General features: G+C 40.2%; 1 protein-coding gene and 1 pseudogene across 2 annotated transcripts in view; both read right to left on the minus strand.

Annotated features, from left to right (window-relative positions):
• Positions 1-22204, minus strand: part of TMCO5A (transmembrane and coiled-coil domains 5A) — a 49479-nt gene that overhangs the window by 7360 nt on the left and 19915 nt on the right. Inside the window, exons 3-10 of one of the 2 annotated variants that reach the window (XM_059673569.1) lie at positions 15953-16020; positions 7771-7920; positions 7221-7344; positions 6597-6647; positions 5503-5574; positions 2156-2212; positions 847-906; positions 348-412 (exon numbers count right to left, since the gene is read on the minus strand). In XM_059673569.1, the coding sequence (XP_059529552.1) occupies positions 348-412; positions 847-906; positions 2156-2212; positions 5503-5574; positions 6597-6647; positions 7221-7344; positions 7771-7920; positions 15953-16020 (647 nt within the window). The other variant, XM_059673653.1, reaches the window with a different exon arrangement.
• LOC132224411 (small nucleolar RNA SNORA66) lies at positions 1669-1783 on the minus strand (annotated as a pseudogene).

Genomic DNA, 22204 nt, shown 5'->3' on the forward strand with positions numbered 1-22204 from the left:
CATTTTCTGTAATATATAAGGAGTGTTCTACTTATCAAGGTGACTGACCAATAACCCTTTCTAAAGCATATGTTCTTGACCTTAATATAAACTTGAATAATTGATAATATGATAAAAGTATAAGGGGAAATGCGTTTCTCAAGTCTTTTAAGAAGCATGGGAGCAGGACCTGCCCTTTAATGTTGGTGTGGTTTAAACGGAGGTCCACCAGATCACTGACGGGAATGCTGTGATTTGGGGCACCCTCAGTTCCAACTAAGAACTGGTCAGAGAAATGCTTGCTCTGACCCAGGCTGAGATGGAGTTACCACTAAAACCAGGATGTTCCTTTGTTTGCCAAAGCTCACACTTCTCTCTCAAGGAACCGAGTCTCTAATTCTTCTTCTATTTTCTTCAAAGTTTCCTGGTACTTCTTCAAAGGGAAAGAAAAGAAACCACAGTTACTAATGAGAAGCTTTATGCTTTTGCTAATCATAATAAGCATGTATTATTACATTGTAACATGAATGTTTGGTATTCCTATTGCCCCTTTGTCTGCTTTCCTCACCCCCACCCCCACCCCACCACTATTGATCTCTCACTATACTTGACCATTGGGCAGCACCCTGGGGTAACAGGGATTATAAATACGCAGAGTGCTCATTATTAATTTAAGAGCACAGAGGTTGGGAGACCATGGAAGTAATAGAACTATATTAGTGGCGGTGATTCGAGGGCCCTGAAGTCTTTTGTAATACCACCTTGAAGACTTAAAATTGTTTGAGATAGTATTCTTTGAAAAGCCTGGTTACATTTCATCCTGTGCCTTATCAAACCCGTTGCTAGCCCTTTACTTAGGAGCTGTACCTTTATGCAGAGGGCCTGGTCTTCACAGAGCTGGACCACAAATGCAAAGTCTTCCATTACCTGAGAAGCCAAAATTCAGTTTTAAAATTCTCTCAGGAAATTGCTTTAAGAACAAGAGTATGCTTGTTTTGTTCTACATCAAGACCCCAAATGTGAATTGTTCTAAGTATGTTTTAGCTGTATGTATGTACTCATTTTCCTTTCTCTTTCTTTCTTTCTTTCTTTCTTTCTTTCTTTCTTTCTTTCTTTCTTTCTTTCTTTCTTTCTTTCTTTCTTTCTTTCTTTCTTTCTTTCCTCTCCCTCTCCTCTCCCTCTCCTCTCCCTCTCCTCTCCCTCTCCCTCTCCCTCTCCCTCTCCCTCTCCCTCTCCCTCTCCCTCTCCCTCTCCCTCTCCCTCTCCCTCTCCCTCTCCCTCTCCCTCTCCCTCTCCCTCTCCCTCTCCCTCTCCCTCTCCCTCTCCCTCTCCCTCTCCCTCTCCCTCTCCCTCTCCCTCTCCCTCTCCCTCTCCCTCTCCCTCTCCCTCTCCCTCTCCCTCTCCCTCTCCCTCTCCCTCTCCCTCTCCTTCTCCTTCTCCTTCTCCTTCTCCTTCTCCTTCTCCTTCTCCTTCTCCTTCTCCTTCTCCTTCTCCTTCTCCTTCTCCTTCTCCTTCTCCTTCTCCTTCTCCTTCTCCTTCTCCTTCTCCTTCTTCTTCTTCTTCTTCTTCTTCTTCTTCTTCTTCTTCTTCTTCTTCTTCTTCTTCTTCTTCTTCTTCTTCTTCTTCTCCTTCTTCTTCTTCTTCTTCTTCTCCTTCTTCTTCTTCTTCTCCTTCTTCTTTTTTTTTTTACACTGTACTAGGATAGAATGAACCACCTCAGTAGCTTCTGAGGTTCTATCACCACAATTACTTTAGCAAACCTGGTTCCCTTCACTTCTGCAACATCATTCTTCTCCTTCTTCTTCTTCTTCTTCTTCTTCTTCTTCTTCTTCTTCTTCTTCTTCTTCTTCTTCTTCTTCTTCTTCTTCTTCTTCTTCTTCTTCTTCTTTTTTTATAAACAAGCAGTATTTTCCAATCCCAATGGGAAATAATTGGGAACAGTTGGAGAAAGATACTAATGTTGAATTTATGGATTATGGAATGTACCCTGTAGCAATGTTAGAAAGAAGTATTAGGGGACTGTATTACTGTTTCTTCCTCTCCTCCTTGGCCCCCTCATGGTCTGGATCTGGAATCCTATTCGAACTCAGTCATTTGAGGAATGCATTAGATGGTCTGACCAAGGGTCAAGTTTCCCTTCCGTTGGAAGAAGTGACGTGGAAATCCCTGCTGTTACCTTGGTCAGCTTCTTCTCTTGGTCAGCACAGGAAGCTTCCAGCTGCTGTAACTTAGCCTGCAGAAAGGAAAGGAGATTGGTAACACAGCAAAGTGGAAACCAGAGGGGACCCCATTCGAAGGTTATCCCACAGGTGGCTGGAGTCCATCAGGCACGATTGCAGATGTCTTTTTGATGGAGGAGCCAAACCATCCAGCATCCTTTGCAGCTCTCTGGGGACCTGCTTTTCTAAACTTTCGACCTCTTCCATCCATCAGTGCTGCCTTCACCCCTAAACTTCAATTCTCAGCTTCCTTTTTAGTTTGTTCTCTTAGGGAAAACATCAATCTTGAAAAATTTCACTATTCCTTTTCCTTTTATAAATCCATTGCTCATGCTCTCCTCCCTCTCTGCATCCCTTCTTCCCTCTTTTCCTTCCTTAAATATTTGTTGAAAGCCAGTTCTATATTGGCCACTATGCTGGAGTGACAGGGAGGGGGCAGGGGGAGCACTGAGGATACAGGGGTGGTAGGATTGATAGGCTCTCTGCCTCTCAGAGCTGACATTCTAGTTGGGGACCTAACAAATAAGTCGACATGATAATGATCAGTGCTATGAAGGAAATGAAAACAGAGTAATGTGGTGAGAGTGAGTGATGGTGTAAGAGCTATTAGAGGTGGTTGGCTGAGGCCTCTCTGATGAGACACTATTTTAGCTGATGTCTAAGTGATAAATATTACACAAATGGATATCTGGAAGAAATGTGTTCCATGCAGAAGTTACAGCAAGGGCCAAGACTGTGAAGTAGCACAGTTTGGTGTGTATGGAGAAGTTATGTGGCTGGAACATGGGAGAGACTGGTAAGAAGAAAATGAGGTGAGGAATGTTAGATACGGATGAGATTATGTGGGGTGTTATAATTTCTAAAATTAGTTTGATTCTTTATACTAATTGCAGTGAGAAGCCAAGAAAGATCTTGAAGTAGTGAAGACACAATCTGATTTTTGTTTCTGAAGAGGACTTTTCTATGCATGGAACATTGCGTAGGAGTAAGAGTAGAAGCAGGAAGACTAGGTAGGAGGCTAGTGTGGTGTGAAAGGCTATGGTGCCTTGCAAAAGGGTGGTAGCCGTAGATAGAGAGAAATGGATGCAGTTGTGGTATACTCTGTAGCTAGAGCAGTCATGATTGCATATCCCTCCTTTTATTTTTCAGCTCTATTGTTCTCACTTTCATCTAGGTACCATTATTTCACATCTGTACTCTTCTAACAGTTCCTTTCCCTTCCAATCAATTACATCCAGGGCCAGACAATCAAATGTGCTAAGGGCTATATTTTCAAGACAATGATCTGAGTCACAAGGAGTTGAAGCAAGCATCCTATTAAACTGCTGAACTGATCACCCACATGCAAAAGGACCAGAAGCAAAAGAAATGCTGTATATTTCATAGAATTAGAGATATCACCTGATAATTCTAAGTCACAGGTGGGCAAAGGGGAATGATTCAAATAGTTAATAATCCCCTAGAACTCTTTAGGGCTGGGCTGATCATTGACAGGAAAAAATAGCCATTGTTCTGACAATGCCTGGAACTCTATTGTCTATCAGCTCAGCTCACCTAACACAGCCAGCACAGCCAGACTTAAAGTGTCACCTCTAGATTCTGGCTGGGTTATTGTCAGAAAAACTTGTCCTGGAGAGAAGAAGGAAGAAAAACTCCTCACTGCTGTAGTTATATAGCAAAGGAAGTCAAGGGGCTTCATGATCCTTTCTAGTCTGAGCTCTAATTTCTTCCCAATGTACGCTATACCTGCAGGATCCAGATTCCTTCCTTTCCAGATAAATTTCCTGGATAAGCATGGCCAAGCAAATTTACTTGGTAGATTTGAACTTCCTGTGTTTTTTTCGGTCATCAAAACTAATTGGCCAACAGAAGATAAGGGAGTAATTCCCTGCTCTTTCATTTTCTGTTTCTTTTTTTGGTGTGTTCATATCTTTGGAGATTTCATACATACAGCGTGAGCTTAAGTGTGGGTTTAAGAAACTAAAGAGAAGTTAGATAAGGCAAAGAAAAAGACTAATTCTACAGAAAGTATTTAGAATTTTATCTGCTCTCTGAATAAAATAGGTAAGTCTTTAATTCTTCTTGTATCTTTGATCAGATGGCTGTGGTTGTGCCCAGATACGTAGCTTTGGAACAAAATCAGAGAAAGGCCAAGCCCTGTGTGATGTGCTTAGTAGGTAGAGGTCACTATATACATCGTATAGACAATGGGGATACTTCCTCCATGCTCAGAAAATAACAAAGCCTTATCACGCCAAGTAAATAAAGCAAACTCTGAGATGTGGATGGAAGGGTGGATTTTTCTTTCTTTTTATTGTTGTCAGTATTATAGATAGTCTCCATTTTCTCCTTTTTTGCTCCCCTCCACCCAACCCCTGCCCCACCCCAGGCCTTCCCCATACTATTGTCTGTGTCCATGGGTTATGCATGTATGTGTATATATACATATATATGATTTTGGTTAATCACTTCCTGGCCCCTCCGTCCCCTTCCCCACAGAGATCTGTTAAGTGTGTTCCATGAATCCATGCCTCTGGACCTGTTTTGTTGGTCAGTTTATTTTGTTCATTAGATTCCACATATAAGTGAGATCATGTGATATTTGTCTTTTGCTAACTGGCTTATTTTGCTTAGCATAATAGTCTCCAGGTTCATCCAGGCTGTTGCAAAGGGTAAGAGTTCCTTCTTTTTTACAGCTGCATAGTATTCTATTGTAGGTTACTAAATATTTAAGTGAACAATTGAACAAATTCTTTCTGGATTGGAATTATTCACAAGGTGTGTGAACTGTCTAATGCATAGTAGATTTACAAATCCTAGTTCTGCCTCTGGATTCATACATATATTTCAGTCAGACTTTTAAATAATGACCTTAAAATTATGTGTCTTTTTAAAGTTTTTGCCCTCCAAAAAAGGGAAAAATATTTTATCCACACAAATTTTTATATACACAACCTCATTAAATCTTCAAATCGAAGCTGGCAGTACCTGATTAAATTGCTCAACTTCATACATCAACCACACTAAATGCCGGGGCCAGGATTTAAACTACAGACTTTACCTCCAATGTTAATATGTATTTGTGTTCTACTTTTCCTGATGGAAGTGAGAACAAAATATGTAGCTTCAGAGTGAAAATTCTTACTAAGGGCAGAGGAGAATTCAGCATTCAGTGGCTCTGTCTTAAGCTTGACAGGGACTAAAACTACAAACAATTCATTCCAACCGTGACAATTGTTTCCACTTGAAGGCTTATTTCCTAGTCACATACCCCAAACCCATTTAAAATAGTCTTTTCGTTTACCTTTGACTCTTCTGGGGTTCCCTCTAGATTGCCCTTTTCAGACCTGGTTGCTTTAGGTGATTTTCTTGTAAGCTATGGTTTCAAATAATAATAATAATAATAATAAAGCATTTCAAATAAACAAAAATACATCAAATTAAAAGCTATAGAAGACAAAGGCATTTTCTGATGGGTGGGGGCCAGTAACTTGGTCTTGATAAAAAAACTGCAAGAGGTCTAGCTGGTTTGGTCAGTGGTTAGAGCAGCAGCCCAGTCTGAAGGGTTGCGGGTTTGATTCTGGTCAAGAACATGTACTTCAGTTATGGCTCAATCCTGGCCCAGGTCGGGGAGTATATGGGAGGCAACAATCGATGTCTCTCTCATGTTGATGTTTCTCTCTCTCTCTCTGTCTCCCCCCACCCTTCCACTATAAAAATCAATGGGAAAAATGTCCTCAGGTGAGGTTTAACAGAACAATAACAACAAACAAACTGCCAGGAGATGGTCCCTTGGTGGATACACAGGAACACCTTAATTCTACTTTCATCTTCTCACTAGTCTTAGCCACCAGAGCTAGAGTCCACTCAAAACACCAGTACTTCCCTGAACCCAATTTTGGGTCACTCAGGGTTGCAGGTATGAGTCATAAAGTAGGGTAATCATAGGAAATCCACTGAACTCTGAGTAGAAGTTGGGGTAGAGGGAATGCCTGGACAAGGGAAAGGAAAATATTGGAATTTGTTTTTTAAAAGTCTCTATTGAATGTAAAATTAACTTTACCGCAAAGGCTCCAGTCAATTACTTCAACAGAGAGTGTCTGTTGGAATTCATATTCTGTGGTAGAATGAAGAACCCATGGGATCACTGAATACCTTGGATATCCCACCCGCTGCTCTCACCTGGTGCTTCCAGGGAGAATTGATGGCATTTAGATCATGAAGCTCAGCCTCAGGAAAGTAGAGCAGGAGTAGTTCTTCCCCCCTGCCCCCCTCCCCCGCCCTCCCCAGCTCAGGCCTCCCTGACATCTGGGTTCCTCTATAATGATTTTCCCTCCTTGCCTCTTTGATGACTGGGATTGGTGTGGGGACACTGGGGAACACAGAACTCCATCCCACCTTTCTTTGAAGTTCTTCTATACTGTGGACCAGAGTCTCATTCTTCCTTTCCTGTTGAAAGAGGTAGAGTATAAGTGTGTATCTATATACCACCATCCTTTATTCAGTGGATTCTTCTCCATTTCACCCCAGTGATATTTTCCTGCAGTAACTCTACCTTGCTTCATAAAGCACCTGTGGTTTGATCTCAATATATACACACCAACTTTCCAGGGACAGAGACACCCACATGTAGGGCCTACCAATATTAAATGTTATCAAAGAAACTCTGCCTTCCACACATCCCTTTCCATGCATGAGCCCACTCTGCCATGACTTCTTTTGTTTTAATTAAATACTTTTAGTTCTTCTTTTTCAAATTTATTGATGACACTATTACAGCTGTCCTGTACGCCCCCCCCCCCGCCTTTACCCACCCTCACCCAACCCCCACACCCCCTTCTTCTGGCCATCACCACAGTTGTCTATGTCCATGGGCTATGCATATACCATGTTCTTTGTCTCCCATGATTTTTCAGCTGACTCTTTGAATATAAAAAGGGAGGACTAGCTTTTCTGACAATTGATGAAGGACAGGATGAGGAATAAAACTTATCAAATAGCTCTCCCCAGCTCCTAGCTTACAAGTCTATCTGTTTCTTCTTCCAGCTCCTGCAAGGCTCTTTCCCTTTCTAGTGTGGTGCAGTTTTCCTTCTCCCACTCCTCATCTTCTGCCGAATCTCTGGTCTGAGTGACCTCACTTTCCAGCCTGAATGGCACAAGCACAAACTGTGAGAAGCTGGCAGTTTCAAAATTGATAAAGCACAGATATCAGTTTTAAGGGTACATCAATGACAATAAATACAGACCTCAAGTTTAGAACCCTTCTCTCCTGGATCCTTAGAATCAGATTCATTATAAAGGTAGGAAAAGTAACACTCCCCTGCTTTCTAAATCAAACACACAATGTTCTTCCTACTCAGGTAAATGTCAACTGGTCTCTTAGAAATCTGCTAGAAACTTACTATATTTCAGGGCATAAGCCAAAGAGAAATGCCCAAGCATGAAGAAGAAAGTTTTAGCTAAACAAAGTAGAGGTCTCTAGAGCAAGCTGGTAAATTTAATTGTGTCTCTTCTTCACCCTTCTCCCCTCTTTTTGGATTGGGAGTTTTGCATATGAAACCCTCATACTCACCTCTGAATCTCATCTTCTTTCTCGTGGATTTTGAGGAGAAGTTCCTGATTTGCTTCGTCTATTCTCTGCATATCCTTTTCAAGGTCCATGTTCAAACTGTTAATGTTCCTCTTTGACTGGGCCAGTCTTAAGATTTCCACTTTCTTTGACCTATAGGCTCAGCCCCCAAATAAACAAGGGCCAGTTATCTTAAGATCAATAAACTTTGGGCTAAAGGGGGTATCTAGTAGGCCTGTAATTCATCAATATCACTCTTTCTGGGAGCAAGCCTTTTATTTCTCATTCTTAAGAAATTATATTTCTTAATCATGCTCTACAAACTCAGCCAGCGATGGAGCTCTTCCCCCAAGCTGTTTCGTCCAAAGTGCTCCACTCTGATTGCAGAAGCTTTGCTTCCCTAAATCTCCTAGTGCCATGGTCGGCAAACTGCGGCTCTTTGGCCCCTTGAGTGTGGCTCTTCCTAAGCCTTAGGAGTGCCCTAATTAAGTTAATAACAATGTACTTACCTATATAGTTTAAGTTTAAAAAATTTGGCTCTCAAAAGAAATTTCAATCGCTGTACTGTTGATATTTGGCTCTGTTGACTAATGAGTTTGCCAACCATTGTCCTAGTGCATTGAAGAGAATGGTTTCTCATACACATTTTTCACAAACATCTGCTCATGCAATCAATACACTTTTATTGAGTACTTTTATCCAGGCAGCTGGCACATCACGTACGGTTGGGCCCAGGTCTGTGCAGAGCCACAAGAGGTTTCCACCAGCAGGTAGGGCTTTAGTCTTTCCCTCCCTCCCATCTCAAATATTCTCCATTGCCTACTAGAAACCTTAAGAGCTACCGTGGGAAATCACGCCATTGAGCACACAATATGACTGAAGCATTCATTTTCAAGAATGCAAATATTGGAATCAGAGGAATGGCAGTGTGAGAGGTTCCCCTATTCTCTCCCCTTAAAGTTTCAACAATTTAAACAGCTATAATTCAACAAAGGATTCCCTGCTCAACGCACAAACATGCCTGAGACACAGGCACACTGAAACTTCTGAAGGTGGGTGAGTGGGAGAGAGCCGGGGAGGGGGGCAGGGAGAAGTGTGGGACAGTGCCACTGACTGACACAGCCTGTAGCTCACTGTGGGTCTTGGGAGAGGGGAAGAACCAGATTGCTGCCTGCACTCCCTGAGCCTAGAGAAGCAAGGTGACATTGTGAGCTCTGCCAGAGTGATTGGTGCACGCTGCGTAAACCCATGGCCCAGGTGGAGACAGAACAGAGAGGTTACTGTGATTGTCTGGCAGCTGCCATTGCCAGGCAGAAAAACAACTCCAAGGAGCCTGGCCACCTCCCTTCATCCACCCAGAGTTCGCTCCCCCTCACCCTCTCAGAGCTTGCAGCAGGCCCCAGAAGAGGCTGTAGTGGTGAGTGCTGGGCTATAGAGCACATTGTAGTCAACCCTGAGAACTGGAACAATAGAGGTATTTTTTTCCCTGAGTGGTAGGCACATGCTGCTGCTGATCCCTGTGACAGGGGGTAAAGATACAGAGGTGATATCTGGCAGTCACCATTACTGGGGGGAGACAAAGCTACAAAGGTACCAGCTTGTCTCTCCCAGCTCATCTCACTCCCACTCATTGTGGCTACACTGTTGGCAGAGGCTGGTTGCAGGGTACAGCTTGGAACCCCAATGCTCAGCTCATTCCCCCATGGGGGTGGTGCCCTGAGACCAATGAGACCTGATCACAAAGAAGATGCCGACCTCACTAGGAAATAAAGGGCATTTTTCACTACCCTCAGAGATCCCAGAAAAAAGATAAAGCGGCTATAGGAAATCCCAGAAGCCAGAGCAGTGCAAGAGAAACTAAAAAACTGCCAGTGCTTCATTGCCCCTAAGTGGGAAACAAAAGAAAGACTTCTCCTTATCAACTAGAGAATGCCACTCTTAATAATATAATTCCCTCAGATGCCTAGACAGAGAAGGAATCCATCAAATACCTAAAATAACCAAAATAATGAGGTAGCTCAGAAAGAAAATGAAAAATCCCCAGAAAATAAATGTAAAGACAGAAATATGTGATTTAAATGACAAAGAATTCAAGATTTCAGTTCTGAAAAAAATTCAATGAGACACAAGAAAATGCAGAGAGTTTAATGAATTCAGAAATAAAATAAATGAACACAATGAATACTTTACCAGAGAGATCGAAACTTTAAATAAAGAACCAAATAGAAATTCTGGAGATGAAGAACTCAGTAAAAGAGATGAATGATTAGCAAACTTAGGAAACAGACTTGACTAGATGGAGCAAAGAATTGGTGACATTGATGATAGAAATCTAGAAATGATACAGATGAAAAAAAGAGATTTGAGAGTAAAAAACAAACAATAAACAAAAAAAACCCCAAAAGATGAAAAAACTCTACAAGAACTATCTGACTTCATCAGAAAGAGTAATAGGCTTACCAGGAGAAGAGAGGGACAAGGGAATAGAGAGACTATTCAAATATTTGATGAAAACTTTCCAAACCTATAGAAAGAGCTAGATCCTCAAATCCAGGAAGCAAACAGAACACTTATCTCAATCTAGAAAGGCCTTCTCCAAGGCACATTATATTAAAATTTTCAAAAGTTAATGACAAAGGAAGAATTCTCAAGACAGGCAAGGGAAAAGAAGACAGTAACATGTAAAGAAAAACCCATTAGATTTATCAACATAAACCCTACAAGCCAGGAGAGAGTAAAATCAAATATTTAAACTATTGAAAGAGAGAAACTACCAGCCAAGAATAATACTAGTATATCCAGCAATGTTATGCTTTATATATGAAAAAGAAATAAAGGCTATTCCAGACATACAGAAGCTGAGAGAATTTACCACCACAAAATGAAGTGGGTTAATTATATCTGAAACAAAACTATGAGTAAGATTACTAGACAGACAGAAGCAGTATATTGTATCCCTTTTTCAGAAATGGGTATTATACATTTAAAAATAAATTGTAGAGGAAGTAAAAACATTAAAAAAGGAGAGAAGACAAAGACAATATTACTGTAATTTGGAAATGAACTCACAGCAAATATGGAGATAATTTGTGACAATAAAAACATAAAAGGGGAGGAGGTAAGGTCTGAATTTGCAAAGGGGAATGGAGATAAGATGCATTCAGAAGAAAAAGGACTTTCTTTTGCTTATACCCAATGGTAACCACATACAAAAAAAAAATCTAAAACTGAGACACATTAGTTAAAAAAAGAGAAAACAGAGAAAAAAAAATCATAGAATACCACCTAACTAAACAACAGACAGACACACAAGGGAAAAGAAACAATGGAGACACAGAATTATCAGAAAACAAAAAATGGCTATAGGAAATCCTCATACATCAATAATCACCCTAAATATAAATGGACTGAATTTAGCAATAAAAAGGTAGAGGAGCAGATTAGATAAAACAACAACAACAACAACAAAAACACACAAAACAAACCCAATCATATGTTAGCTTCAGGAGGCACATTTTAACTGTAAGAACAGATATTGACTCAAAGTGAAAGGGTGGAATATAATTTTTTGAGCAAATGAGCAGAGAAAAGTGGATGCAGCCATACCCACATCTGACAAAATAGATTTTAAGATAAAGTAGTAACAAGAAACAGTGGACATTTTATAATGATAAAGGGAACAATACTTCAAGAAAATATATACTTTTCAACATACATACACCCAACCAGGGAGCACCAAAGTATATAAAGCAACTACTAACAGAATGAAAGGGAAAAACTGACAAAAACACAGTTATAGTAGGGCATCTATATACACCATTGACAGCTATGGATATATCATCCTAACAGAAAATCAATAAGGAAATATTGGCTTTGAATGACACATTAGACCAAATAGACATAATTGACATTTATAGAGCCTTTCATCCCAGAACAACAGTTATACATTCTTTTCCAGCGCACATGGAACATTCTCAAGGACAGACCATATTTTGGGATGCAAAACTAGCCTCAACAAATTCAAGAAGATTGAAATTATACCAAGAAATTCTCCGACCATAATGCTCTGAATCTGGAAATTAACTGCACAAAGCAAGGGAGGAATACCACAAATATGTAGAGATTAAACAACATGCTACTAAAAAAACTGGGTTAAAGAAGAAATAAAAGGAGAGCTAAAAAGATCCACAGAGACAAATAAGAATGATAATATGACGTATCAAACTATTGAGATGCAGCAAAAGCAGCAATAAGAGGGAAGTTTATATCATTACAGGCTATCAAGAAACAAGAAAAACCCTAAATAAACAACCTAATATTACATCTTAAAGAACTAGAAAAAGAAGAAATGCAGCCCAAAGTTAGCCAAGGGGGGAAAATAATAAAAATTAAAGCAGAATTAAATAAAACAGAGAATAAAAATACAATACAAAAAAATTAAGGCAACGGAGAGTTGGTTCTTTGAAAAAGTTAATAAAATTGACAAACCTTTGCCTGGACTCACTAAAGAAAATAGAGAAAAGACTCAAACAAAACCAGAAATGAAAGAAAAGTTACCACATACATCATAGATATACACGAATACTGTGAAAGCCTATATGCCACCAAACAATAACCTAGAAGATCAGACAAGTTCTTAGAAATATATAACCTTCCTAGACTGAATCACGAAAACTTGGAAAATCTACACAGAATGACCATCAACAGTGAGGAAATTGAAGCAACCATCAAAAATATCTCAAAAAGTAAAAGTCCAGGGCCAGATGGCTTCACTCATGAATTCTACTAAACATTCAAAGAAGATTTAATGCCTATCCGTCTCAAACTCTTCCAAAAAGAAGAGACAATACTTTCTAACACATTTTATGAGGCCAACATTACCCTGATACCAAAACCTGGAGAGAATAACACACCAAAAAGAAAGCTACAGATGCAAAACTCTGAAACAAAATACTAGCAAACTGGATACAACAATACATTAAAAAGATAGTGCATCACAATCAGATGGCGTTCATTCCAGGAGCTCAAGGATAGTTCAACATACGCAAATCGATCAAAATGATTCACTTCATTAACAAAATAAAGGATAAAAATCATATGATCTTATCAATAGATGCAGAAAATTAATTTGACAAAATATAACATTAATTATGATTCAAACACTCAATAAAATGAGTGTATAAGGAAAATATCTCAAAATAATAAAGGCCATGTATGACAAACTGTCAGCTCAGCTAATATCATACTCAAGATGAAAAAGTGAAAACTTTTCCTCTAAGCTCAGGAATAAGACAAGGTTGCCACTCTCACCACTGCCATTCGACATAGTACTAGAAATCCTAGCAGGAGCAATCAGGCAAGAGAAAGAAATAAAAGTTATCCAAACTGGTAATGAAGAAGTAAAAGTGTTACTATTTGCAGGTGGCATGATTCTTTACATAGAAAACCCTAAAGACTCCAGCTAAAAACTATTAGAAACACTAAACAAAATCAATTTGCAGTATACAAAATCAATCTACTAACAATAAAATTTCAGGGTAAGAAAAAAATAATTCCAATTGCAACAAAAAGAATAAAATACCTAGGAAAAAACTTAATAAAGAATGTGAAGGACATATACACTGAAAACTATAAGACATTAAAAGAAATTGAAGAAGACACAAAGAAATGGTAAGATATTTTGTGTTCATGGATTGGAAGAATTAACATAGTTAAAATGGCCACATTACTCAAAGCAATATACAGATTTAATGCAATCCCCATTAAAACCCCAATGGCATTTTAAAAATAAATAAAATAGCCAGCTGGTTTGGCTCAGTGGTTGAGCATTGACCTATGTATGAATCAGGGGGGGTCACAGTTTGATTCCAGGTCAGGGCACATTCCCCAGTAGGGGGCAGGCAGGAATAGCTGATGAATGGTTCTCTCTCATCATTGATGTTTCTCTCTCCCTCCCTCTCCCTTTCTCTCTGAAATTAATAGAAATATATTTTTAAAAATAGAACACAAAGTCATCAGATTTGCATGGACCCACAAAAGACCCTGAATAGCCCTGACTGGTTTGGCTCAGTGGATAGAGTGTTGGCCTGCAGACTGAAAGGTCCCAGGTATGATTCTGGTCAAGGGCATGTACCTTGGTTGGGGGCACATCCCCAGCAGGGGGTGTGCAGGAGGCAGCTTATCAATGTTTCTCTCTCATTGATGTTTCTGACTCTCTATCCCTCTCCCTTCCTCTCTGTAAAAAACCAATAAAAAATATATATATATTTTAAAAAAGACCCTGAATAGCTAAAGCAACCATGAGAAAAAAAAAAAAGACAAAGCCAGAGGTATCACACTCCCTGACATCAAATTATACTACAAAGTGACAATAATCAAAACAGCATGGTATTGGCAGAAAAACAGACACACAGACCAATGGAACAGAATTGAGATTCCAGAAATATGCACAGATATATGGGCAAATAATCTTCAACAAAATAGCCAAAATCATACAATGGAGAAAAGAAATCCTCTTCAATAAATTGTCCTGGGAAAATTGGAAAGCCACATGCAAAAGAATAAAACTAGATTGCTAACTGTCACTATACACAAAAATTAGCTCAAAATGGATCAAAGACCTAAATACAATCCTGAAACAATAAATTGCATAGGAGAAAACATAGGTACTAAACTTATGGGCCTTAATCTTAGAGAAGATTTTATGAATTTGACTTCAAAGGCAAGGGGAGCAAGAGCAAAAATAAATGAATGGGACTATATCAAGCTAAAAAGCTTCTGCACAGCAAAAGAGACTTTCAACAAAACAAAAAGGTAACTAACCAAATAGGAAAAGATATTTGCAAACAACACTTCCAGGAAGGGTTTAATATCCAAAATATATAAAGAACTCATACAACTCAACAACAAAAAACAGTTCAATTAAAAAATGGTCAGAGGACCTGTACAGATACTTCTCCCAAGAAGACATTTAAATGTCCAACAGATATATGAAAGAAAAGATACTCAACATCACTAGCTATTAGGGAAATGCAAATAAAACTACAATGAGATACCACCTCACACCTGTTAATGGCTATCATCAATAAGACAAGTAACTGAGTGTTGGAGATATTGTGGAGGAAAAGGAACCCTCATTCACTGCTGGTGGGAATGTAAATTGGTACAGCCACTATGGAAAATAGTACAGAAGTGCCTCAAAAATTAATAATAGAGTTACCATATGACCCAGCAATTCCTGCTCTCAGTACCTACTGAAAACATTTGAAAACATTTGTAAAGATAGATATATCCCTATGTTCATTGCAGCATTATTCACAGTAGCCAAGACATGGAAACAGCAGAAGTGCTCTTCAATAGATGATTGGATAAAGAAGATGTGGCACAAATATACAATGGAATGCTTTTCAGCCACCGGAAAAGATGAAATATTGTCATGTGCAACAACATGGACGGATCTTGAGAATATCATGTTACGTGAAATAAATCAGATGAAAAACGTTAAGAACCCTATGGTATCACTCATATGTCAGATATAAAACTGAAAACAACCAAGGAACAAGACAAACCAATAAAAACTCATAGGCACAGACAACAGTTGGTTGTTACCAGAGGGAAAGGAGGGTGGGGAGGAGGTGATAAGGGTAAAGAAGGTCCGATAGATGCTGGCAAGAGGAGATTTAGCTTTGGGTGGTAAACACACGATGCAATATACAGATGATGCACACAGGGTTGTACACGGAAACCTATGTTATTTACCAGTGTCACCCCAATAAATTTAATACAAAACCAAACAGCTTTTTTTTAAAGTAAATTTGCAAAAAGGAATGGTAACACTAGAGTAGTCTAGAAAGGGTGCTTGGCACATGTGAAGCTTTCAATAAACTTTTCCTTGGTTTGTCTTTGAAATGATTAACCAGAATTAAGGTAGTGAGATAGAAGGACTTTGAATAAGAATGGGATGATTTTAGAAAAGAAAGTCCTACCCTGGAAAGCTGGCTTGGACAGGGAATTTGCAAATGTTCTCACTTCAGGTAGGCATAAAGTCCTTGGCGTGGAGTGCAGTGGGAGACGGATAGGTAAGAGTAGGAGAAAGAGAGATGAGGAGATGAGGGAAAGCACCAATAGCAGACCTGCTTCATACCTTGGTCCTTGGATGTGGCTTTGCATAATCATGATTACTTACTCATAATCTAGCTGATTTTCCTTGTGTTCTTCCATTGTAGATTCCCTAAAATACCAGCAGAGATGTTGCTAATGAATTGGGGAAATGGGTCTATGTATGAAACATAGAGTAACTAGCTAAGCGTCCAAATATAGGAACAACATTAAGTTAACTGGTTTTCTCCCTTCAATCCTCACATTTTGGCCATGACAAAACCTAGCCTTTTGATTCTTCTGCCCATATCTGATTATGCCTTAGTAAGGATACAGTGAGGAGATAGGGATAATGCTGGCAAGTTAAATATATGTCCTCCTAGTAGGTATATTCGGAGATGGATCACCTACCCAAAAACCTTTGGAAGTTTATACACAGAAGTAAGAATAAAGATTATCAATTATTCTTAGGTCCCTTTTTTCTCTAGGCCCTGCTGCTTTCTTTAAGGCCCCAATGAGAATGGTGTGCATAACCACCCTAAAAAGTAATCTCTCTGCTCTCTAGCCTGGCCTCTGCAAGAATCTTTCTGTATTAAGATCTTTGATATTAAATTGGCGAAGGAAAACCAAGCCAAAGTTTTTGTCTCATTCTGCCCCTTAGATTCCTCTTTTACTTCATTTCTTCAACAAACTCTACCTCCCCTCTGCTGGATATGATCTTTCTGACTCTGCCCTAGTCAATATTCTTCTGAAGAGTCTAATCTTTTCCCACTGGAACTATCCAGTAGAATCTCAGAACCTCCCAAGTGGTCATAGCTCTGCTGTTGACATTAGGTGGGTGGGGCAGCATGTCACAATGGGGAGGATGACAATGGGTTCTCATGACTGGTATAGAGTTAAGAGCCTAGATGGGCGCACGTGTTTCATGGCCGAGTCTTCCCTCTGGTAGCAGTAGGTTTAATGGGCCTGATTTCTGGGGAGCATGAAGGGGTAGCCCCTTTCTTTTTTATTCCTCTGGCAGGTTGAGCTCCCTCCCAAGTGTGACTTCTATGAGAAGTCTGAGTCCCAAGACCAGCAGTGTGATGCCATCATGTAGCTAACTAACTAACTAACTAACTATTCATTCATTCATTCATTCATTCATCAAGTACTGAAACATTGAGAGAGCAGCTGTGTATGCCAGGCAGGCACTGTTCTAAGCACTAGGCAGACAGAGTGAACAAAACACTTTGCTCTCATGGAATTTACATTCTAGGATGTGTGTTTATGGGGAAAGCATAGCACAAGCAACAAAATAAATGAATCTTATTTATTTTTATTTGGTGTGATAACAGAGGAGAATGCTAGGAGGAAACAAATGGGTGAAGTGGGTAAGGGGAAATGCATTATGTATTGTGTGTGGGAGAGAAGGTGTTGCAGTTTTAAATAGGGCAGAGCAGAGAAAGCAGCTGAGCATTTTCAGAGCCAGTAGTGTAGATGTGTTAGGAGGCCTAGTAAATGGGCCACCTTATGTCCTGCTGAGATAGATGCACAATCCACAAACATCACAGTCACGGGTAATAGCAAGTCTGCGGTCGGTAGTAGCATGGGCCAGCATGTTGCTGAAAAGGCCAGTGGGTCCAGGAGCACTGAGGGAAGGCATGAAGACCCGAAGCTCTTCCTTCAATGTTTTCAGGATACAGAGCTTTTCCTTATCCCTCCCACTTCCTGAGAAAGAAGAGAGCTCTGGAGAGAGAGAGAATCTTCTTAAAACACTGGGAAATTACCCCAAAGACATTTTTTAACTGGGAAAAGTTCATGATATCTTGAATTGGCCCCACTGAGTTTCCCTCTCCCCCCGCCTCCACCCCCTCCACCCCCCCAACTATAGGCATAGGAGCTAGAAGAGGAAGATAAAATTAGTTGCGGAATACATACAATGAATATGTTTCTGTATACTGGAGTATGTACATTTTGGCCTCATTATGCACCATTGGTAACTTTTTGTGTGTGTGAACCATGTAAACCTGGGAAGTTTGGATCTTGGCTTGATAAGGACCGCATTGATTTGATTTGTGGTCCAGAGTGACTTCTTAACACACTGTAGTTTCCAACAAACTATTTGTAAAATTAATGGCCTCTGATGACCCCATTACCATCTCCCTTCTTCCTGAAAGAAGGCATTTCATTGCTTTATGAAGCTGTACACAGAAGAGTAATTAAGTAACAATTCAGGCCAATGGCCTCTCCCAGGAATTAATGGTAGGGAGAGTTCATTAACCCCAGCAGGTTATAGCATCTCCAGGAAATGCCCTGGACCAAGGTTATCGTAGCTATTAATGCGTTGGATAGGGACTTCAACTGGGATAAAAATAAAGCGCTCTCTCCTTCCAGGGGAGCTTTTCTCCTTGAGGAGCCACCAAAGACAAGCCCATAGGAGCAGCAGAACCCCAAGGTTGGGGCCTCGTGTGGGATGAGGACAACAGATTGCTGTTAGTGAGAATTGCTAAATCAAGGTAAAAACAGGGCCTTGGGGGCAAATTAAGGTCCTTGATATAAGCCTTCCTGCTATTCAGGAGGTGGCTTGATTAACGCCCAGCGCAGCTTTAGAGCAGCTGTTTTCACCTTGCTAACTTTTCCATGTCAGGCCCTGCCCTGTGCAGAAGAGTTGCTGAGAGGGGTCAGATTTTGCTGCGCTGCTGCCAGAAACGCAGTGGCCTTTGTGTGGAAATCTGTTGTGAAAACACTCCCACTTTTTCCAAACTGGGCAATCAGGCTGTTTGCTGGGCCTTTACCCTTCTGCAGGGAGGGGACTGGCTAGGGACATGAGCCATAAATGGAGGTCCTGGGCCTTGGCCTTCCTGCTGCCTCACAGGGTGGAAAACTATTTCTTCTGCTCACCTTGCTTGCCTGCATGTCACTCTGGCAAATTTTTCTTAGATAATTTATAAATGAGCCCAGTTTTGAGGCTCATATCCAGGCAAGGCTCTCTAGAACCTCATTTTAAGTCACTGTTTTTGAATACAGAATCAATTTTGCTATTTTCCTTATGTCCCTACTTCTTTTTATTTTTACTTTTTTTAAAAAGAATATCCTCACCTGAGGACATTCTTATTGATTTTTGTTTCTTGAGAGAGAGATAGAGAGATAGAAAGAGAGAGAGAGAGGAAGCATGAGACTTGGTTGGAAAGTTTGTAAGGAGGACATTCTGAGAAAAGGAAGTGTGTGGAAGGCCGCCTGCCCTGTTTATGGGAATTCTGACTTAGGGGAGACTTAGGGGAATGTCAAAGACAGCACCCCTAATTAATACTTGACCTTTCCAAACAACGCTGTGCATATGCAGATCCCCGGGTGTTTACTGGAATCCTTATGCTTAATCTTTGGGTGACCTTGCCAAGCGGACAATACAAACACCTGTGTCCTCCCAAGATTAGTCACCCTACTGATTGTATTAAAGATAAAAACTCCAATAAAAGCCTAACGAGGCAGACAATCGAGGCTGCCTGGCTGCTATCAGCCAGGTTGTCCCTTAGCCCTCTCTTTCACAGTGCAACTGTGTTGGAGTAATCTGGTCATCTGTTGTTGAGGGGCTGCTGGTCAACCTCGGCAAGAAAGAAACTTCTATCAGTTTTCTCTTGCACTTGTCCCAATTGGGTATCAAGCCTGCAACCCAGGTATGTGTCCTGACCAGGGATTGAGCCTCCAACTAAGACATCAGCCAGAGCTATTTTTAATTTTTGATCCCTACTTATTTTTAGTGACTATTTCTGTACAATATTTAGGTTCATAAACTTTGCTTGAATTTCCTTTCAGAATCTTCTCAAAAGTAAAAACTTCAATTAAAATGTGAAGAAGAGAGAGAGAGAGAGAGAGAGAGAGAGAGAGAGAGAGCCATTAGCAATAAATTATGGTAGTTTGAACCAGTAAAAAATTATGTATTTTCTTTTAAAATTAAATGTTTTTAAGTTTATTGCACCATTGCAATTATGACAGCAATAAAAAAATGAAAAAGAAAGTTTATCAAGGATCTCGCATTAGCAAAAACCCTGTATTTTTCCATTTCTTCTATTACCAAACCATCTTTTATTATCATAGAATAGAAATATTGTTGTGTTTTGCCTTTTCACTTAATATTTTTATAAACATTTTACAGGTTGCTACATATTCTCTATAATTTTTATTTCATTCACTGCTTAAAATTCTGCTAGTTGATCAGATTCATAATTTGCTTCACCATTTTTTTCTAACCATACAGTTTCTCTGTTTGCATATCTGTCTCCTCTTGAGGGCCAGGAGGATGCCTAGATTCATTTTCTAGGGCTGCCATAGATGAGTACTACAGACCGGGGGGGGGGGGTGCAGGGCGGCAGGGGAGGGGTTTGAACAACAGACATTTGTTTTCTCACATTTCTGGAAGCTGTGAGTCCGGATTGAGGTGTTGGTAGGGTTGTTTCTCCTGAGGCTGTTTTCTTTGGCTTGCAGATGGCTGTGTTCTCTCAGTGTTCTTACATGGTCATCCCTCTGTGTGTGTGTCTGTCTTAATTTCTTCTTCTTATAAAGATAACAATCATTTGGGATTAGGGTTCACCCCAATGACCTCATTTAAAATTAATTACCTCTTTAAAGACCCTATTTCCAAATAAAGTCACATTCTGAGGGATTAAGATTTCATTCTATGAATTTTGGGGACACAACTCAATCTATATGAACTATTCAACAAGTTTATAACATTCAGGTGGTTTTCCCATTCCCCAAATAAAAGCACTTCAAAAATATATTTAGCTTGGCTGGCGTGGCTCAGTGGTTGAGTGTCAATCTATGAACCAGAAGGTCATGATTCACTTCCCAGTCAGGGCACATCCTCAAGGTTATGGGCTCGATTCCCAGTGGGGGGCAGGCAGAAAGCAGTCAATCAATAATTCTCTCTCATCATTGATGTTTCTATCTCTCTCTCCCTCTCCCTTCCTCCCTGAAATAAATAAAAATACTAGAGGCCTTGGTGCATGAAATTTGTGTATGAGTTGGGTTCCCTAGGCCTGGCCGGCAAGGCAAGCAGGGCCTTCTGGCTGCTGGCCAGCACTTTCTTTCCCCAGCTGCTGGCTGCTGGCTGGGGCCTTCTTTTGTTCTGCACCACCCCCTTGTGGTCAGTATACATCATAGTGAGCAATTAAACTCCCAGTCTCCCGGTCGAACTCCTGAGAGGACACTTTGCATATTAGCCTTTTATATATATAGACTAGAAGCCCAATGCATGAAGATTTGTGCAAGAATGGGCCTTCCTTCCCCTGGCTGCTGGCACCACCTTTGCTCTGGCTAGAGCCTCTTTTCTGCCTTTGCTCCAGCCCAGAGCTGCCTTTCCGCCTTCCCACGCTGCTCAGAGGCCTGGAGCGGCTTGGGTGGTGCAGAATGCCTGCATCCCGGCCGCTAGGTGCCTGCATATGCAAATTAACCCACCATCTTTGGTGGGCTAATTTGCATACTCACTCCTGATTGGCTGGTGGGTGTCTTTAAGGTATGGTCAATTTGCATCTTTCTCTTTTATTAGTGTAGATAGTCATTAAATTTTTTTTAGGTATAATCAAATCATGCACTTAGATTTTTCCCATTTTAAATTTTTATACAGTCACACATCAGTCAACTGTTTTTTATTTTACAGATGAGGAAATAAGGATAAGAGAGTTTAAATGTCTTGTTGGAATTAAAAAGGAAGATTAAAATACCTCCTATACTGCCCTGGCTGGCTTGGCTCAGTGAATGGAGTGTCAGCCTGCAGATTGAAGGGTCCCGGGTTCCATTCTGGTTGAGAGCACATGCCCAGATTATAGGCTCAGTCCCCAGTGAGGCATGCAGGAGGCAGCCAATCAATAATTCTCATCATTGATGGTTCTATCTCTCTCTCCCTCTCGCTTCTCTGAAATCAATAAAAAAAAAATCTCCTATACCTGAGACCACACCTCTCAACATTTTTCTGATTTATTCTTCTGAAAGCCTGAGGAATTACAATAGGAAGAGGAATTTCCTTAATTATAACATGGAGCTAGTATTACAGAGCAATTATTCAGTGTACCCTACATATTAGTGACATTATTTTTGTTTTCAATGAGGTAATTTCTTTTGAAGTTAATTGATGCTTGATCTCTGCTTTAAGCACCCTTAGCTTTATTTTAAACTTGCTTCTTTGGCTTTACTTTTTAAAATTTGCAATTAGAAAGTGAGCAATAAATAGAGGATTCCTTAAAAGGAATTTCTGCAAGCAAATGTTTATAATAAAAATTACACTGATATTTGGTGCAATTTTATATAACCTTCTCAGTTGTCCTGTGTTCTTTTGTGCTACACTAGAAACACAGCCCTTTACATA

Source organism: Myotis daubentonii, chromosome 1 (genome assembly GCF_963259705.1).
Source record: "Myotis daubentonii chromosome 1, mMyoDau2.1, whole genome shotgun sequence".
Lineage (NCBI taxonomy): Eukaryota > Metazoa > Chordata > Mammalia > Chiroptera > Vespertilionidae > Myotis > Myotis daubentonii.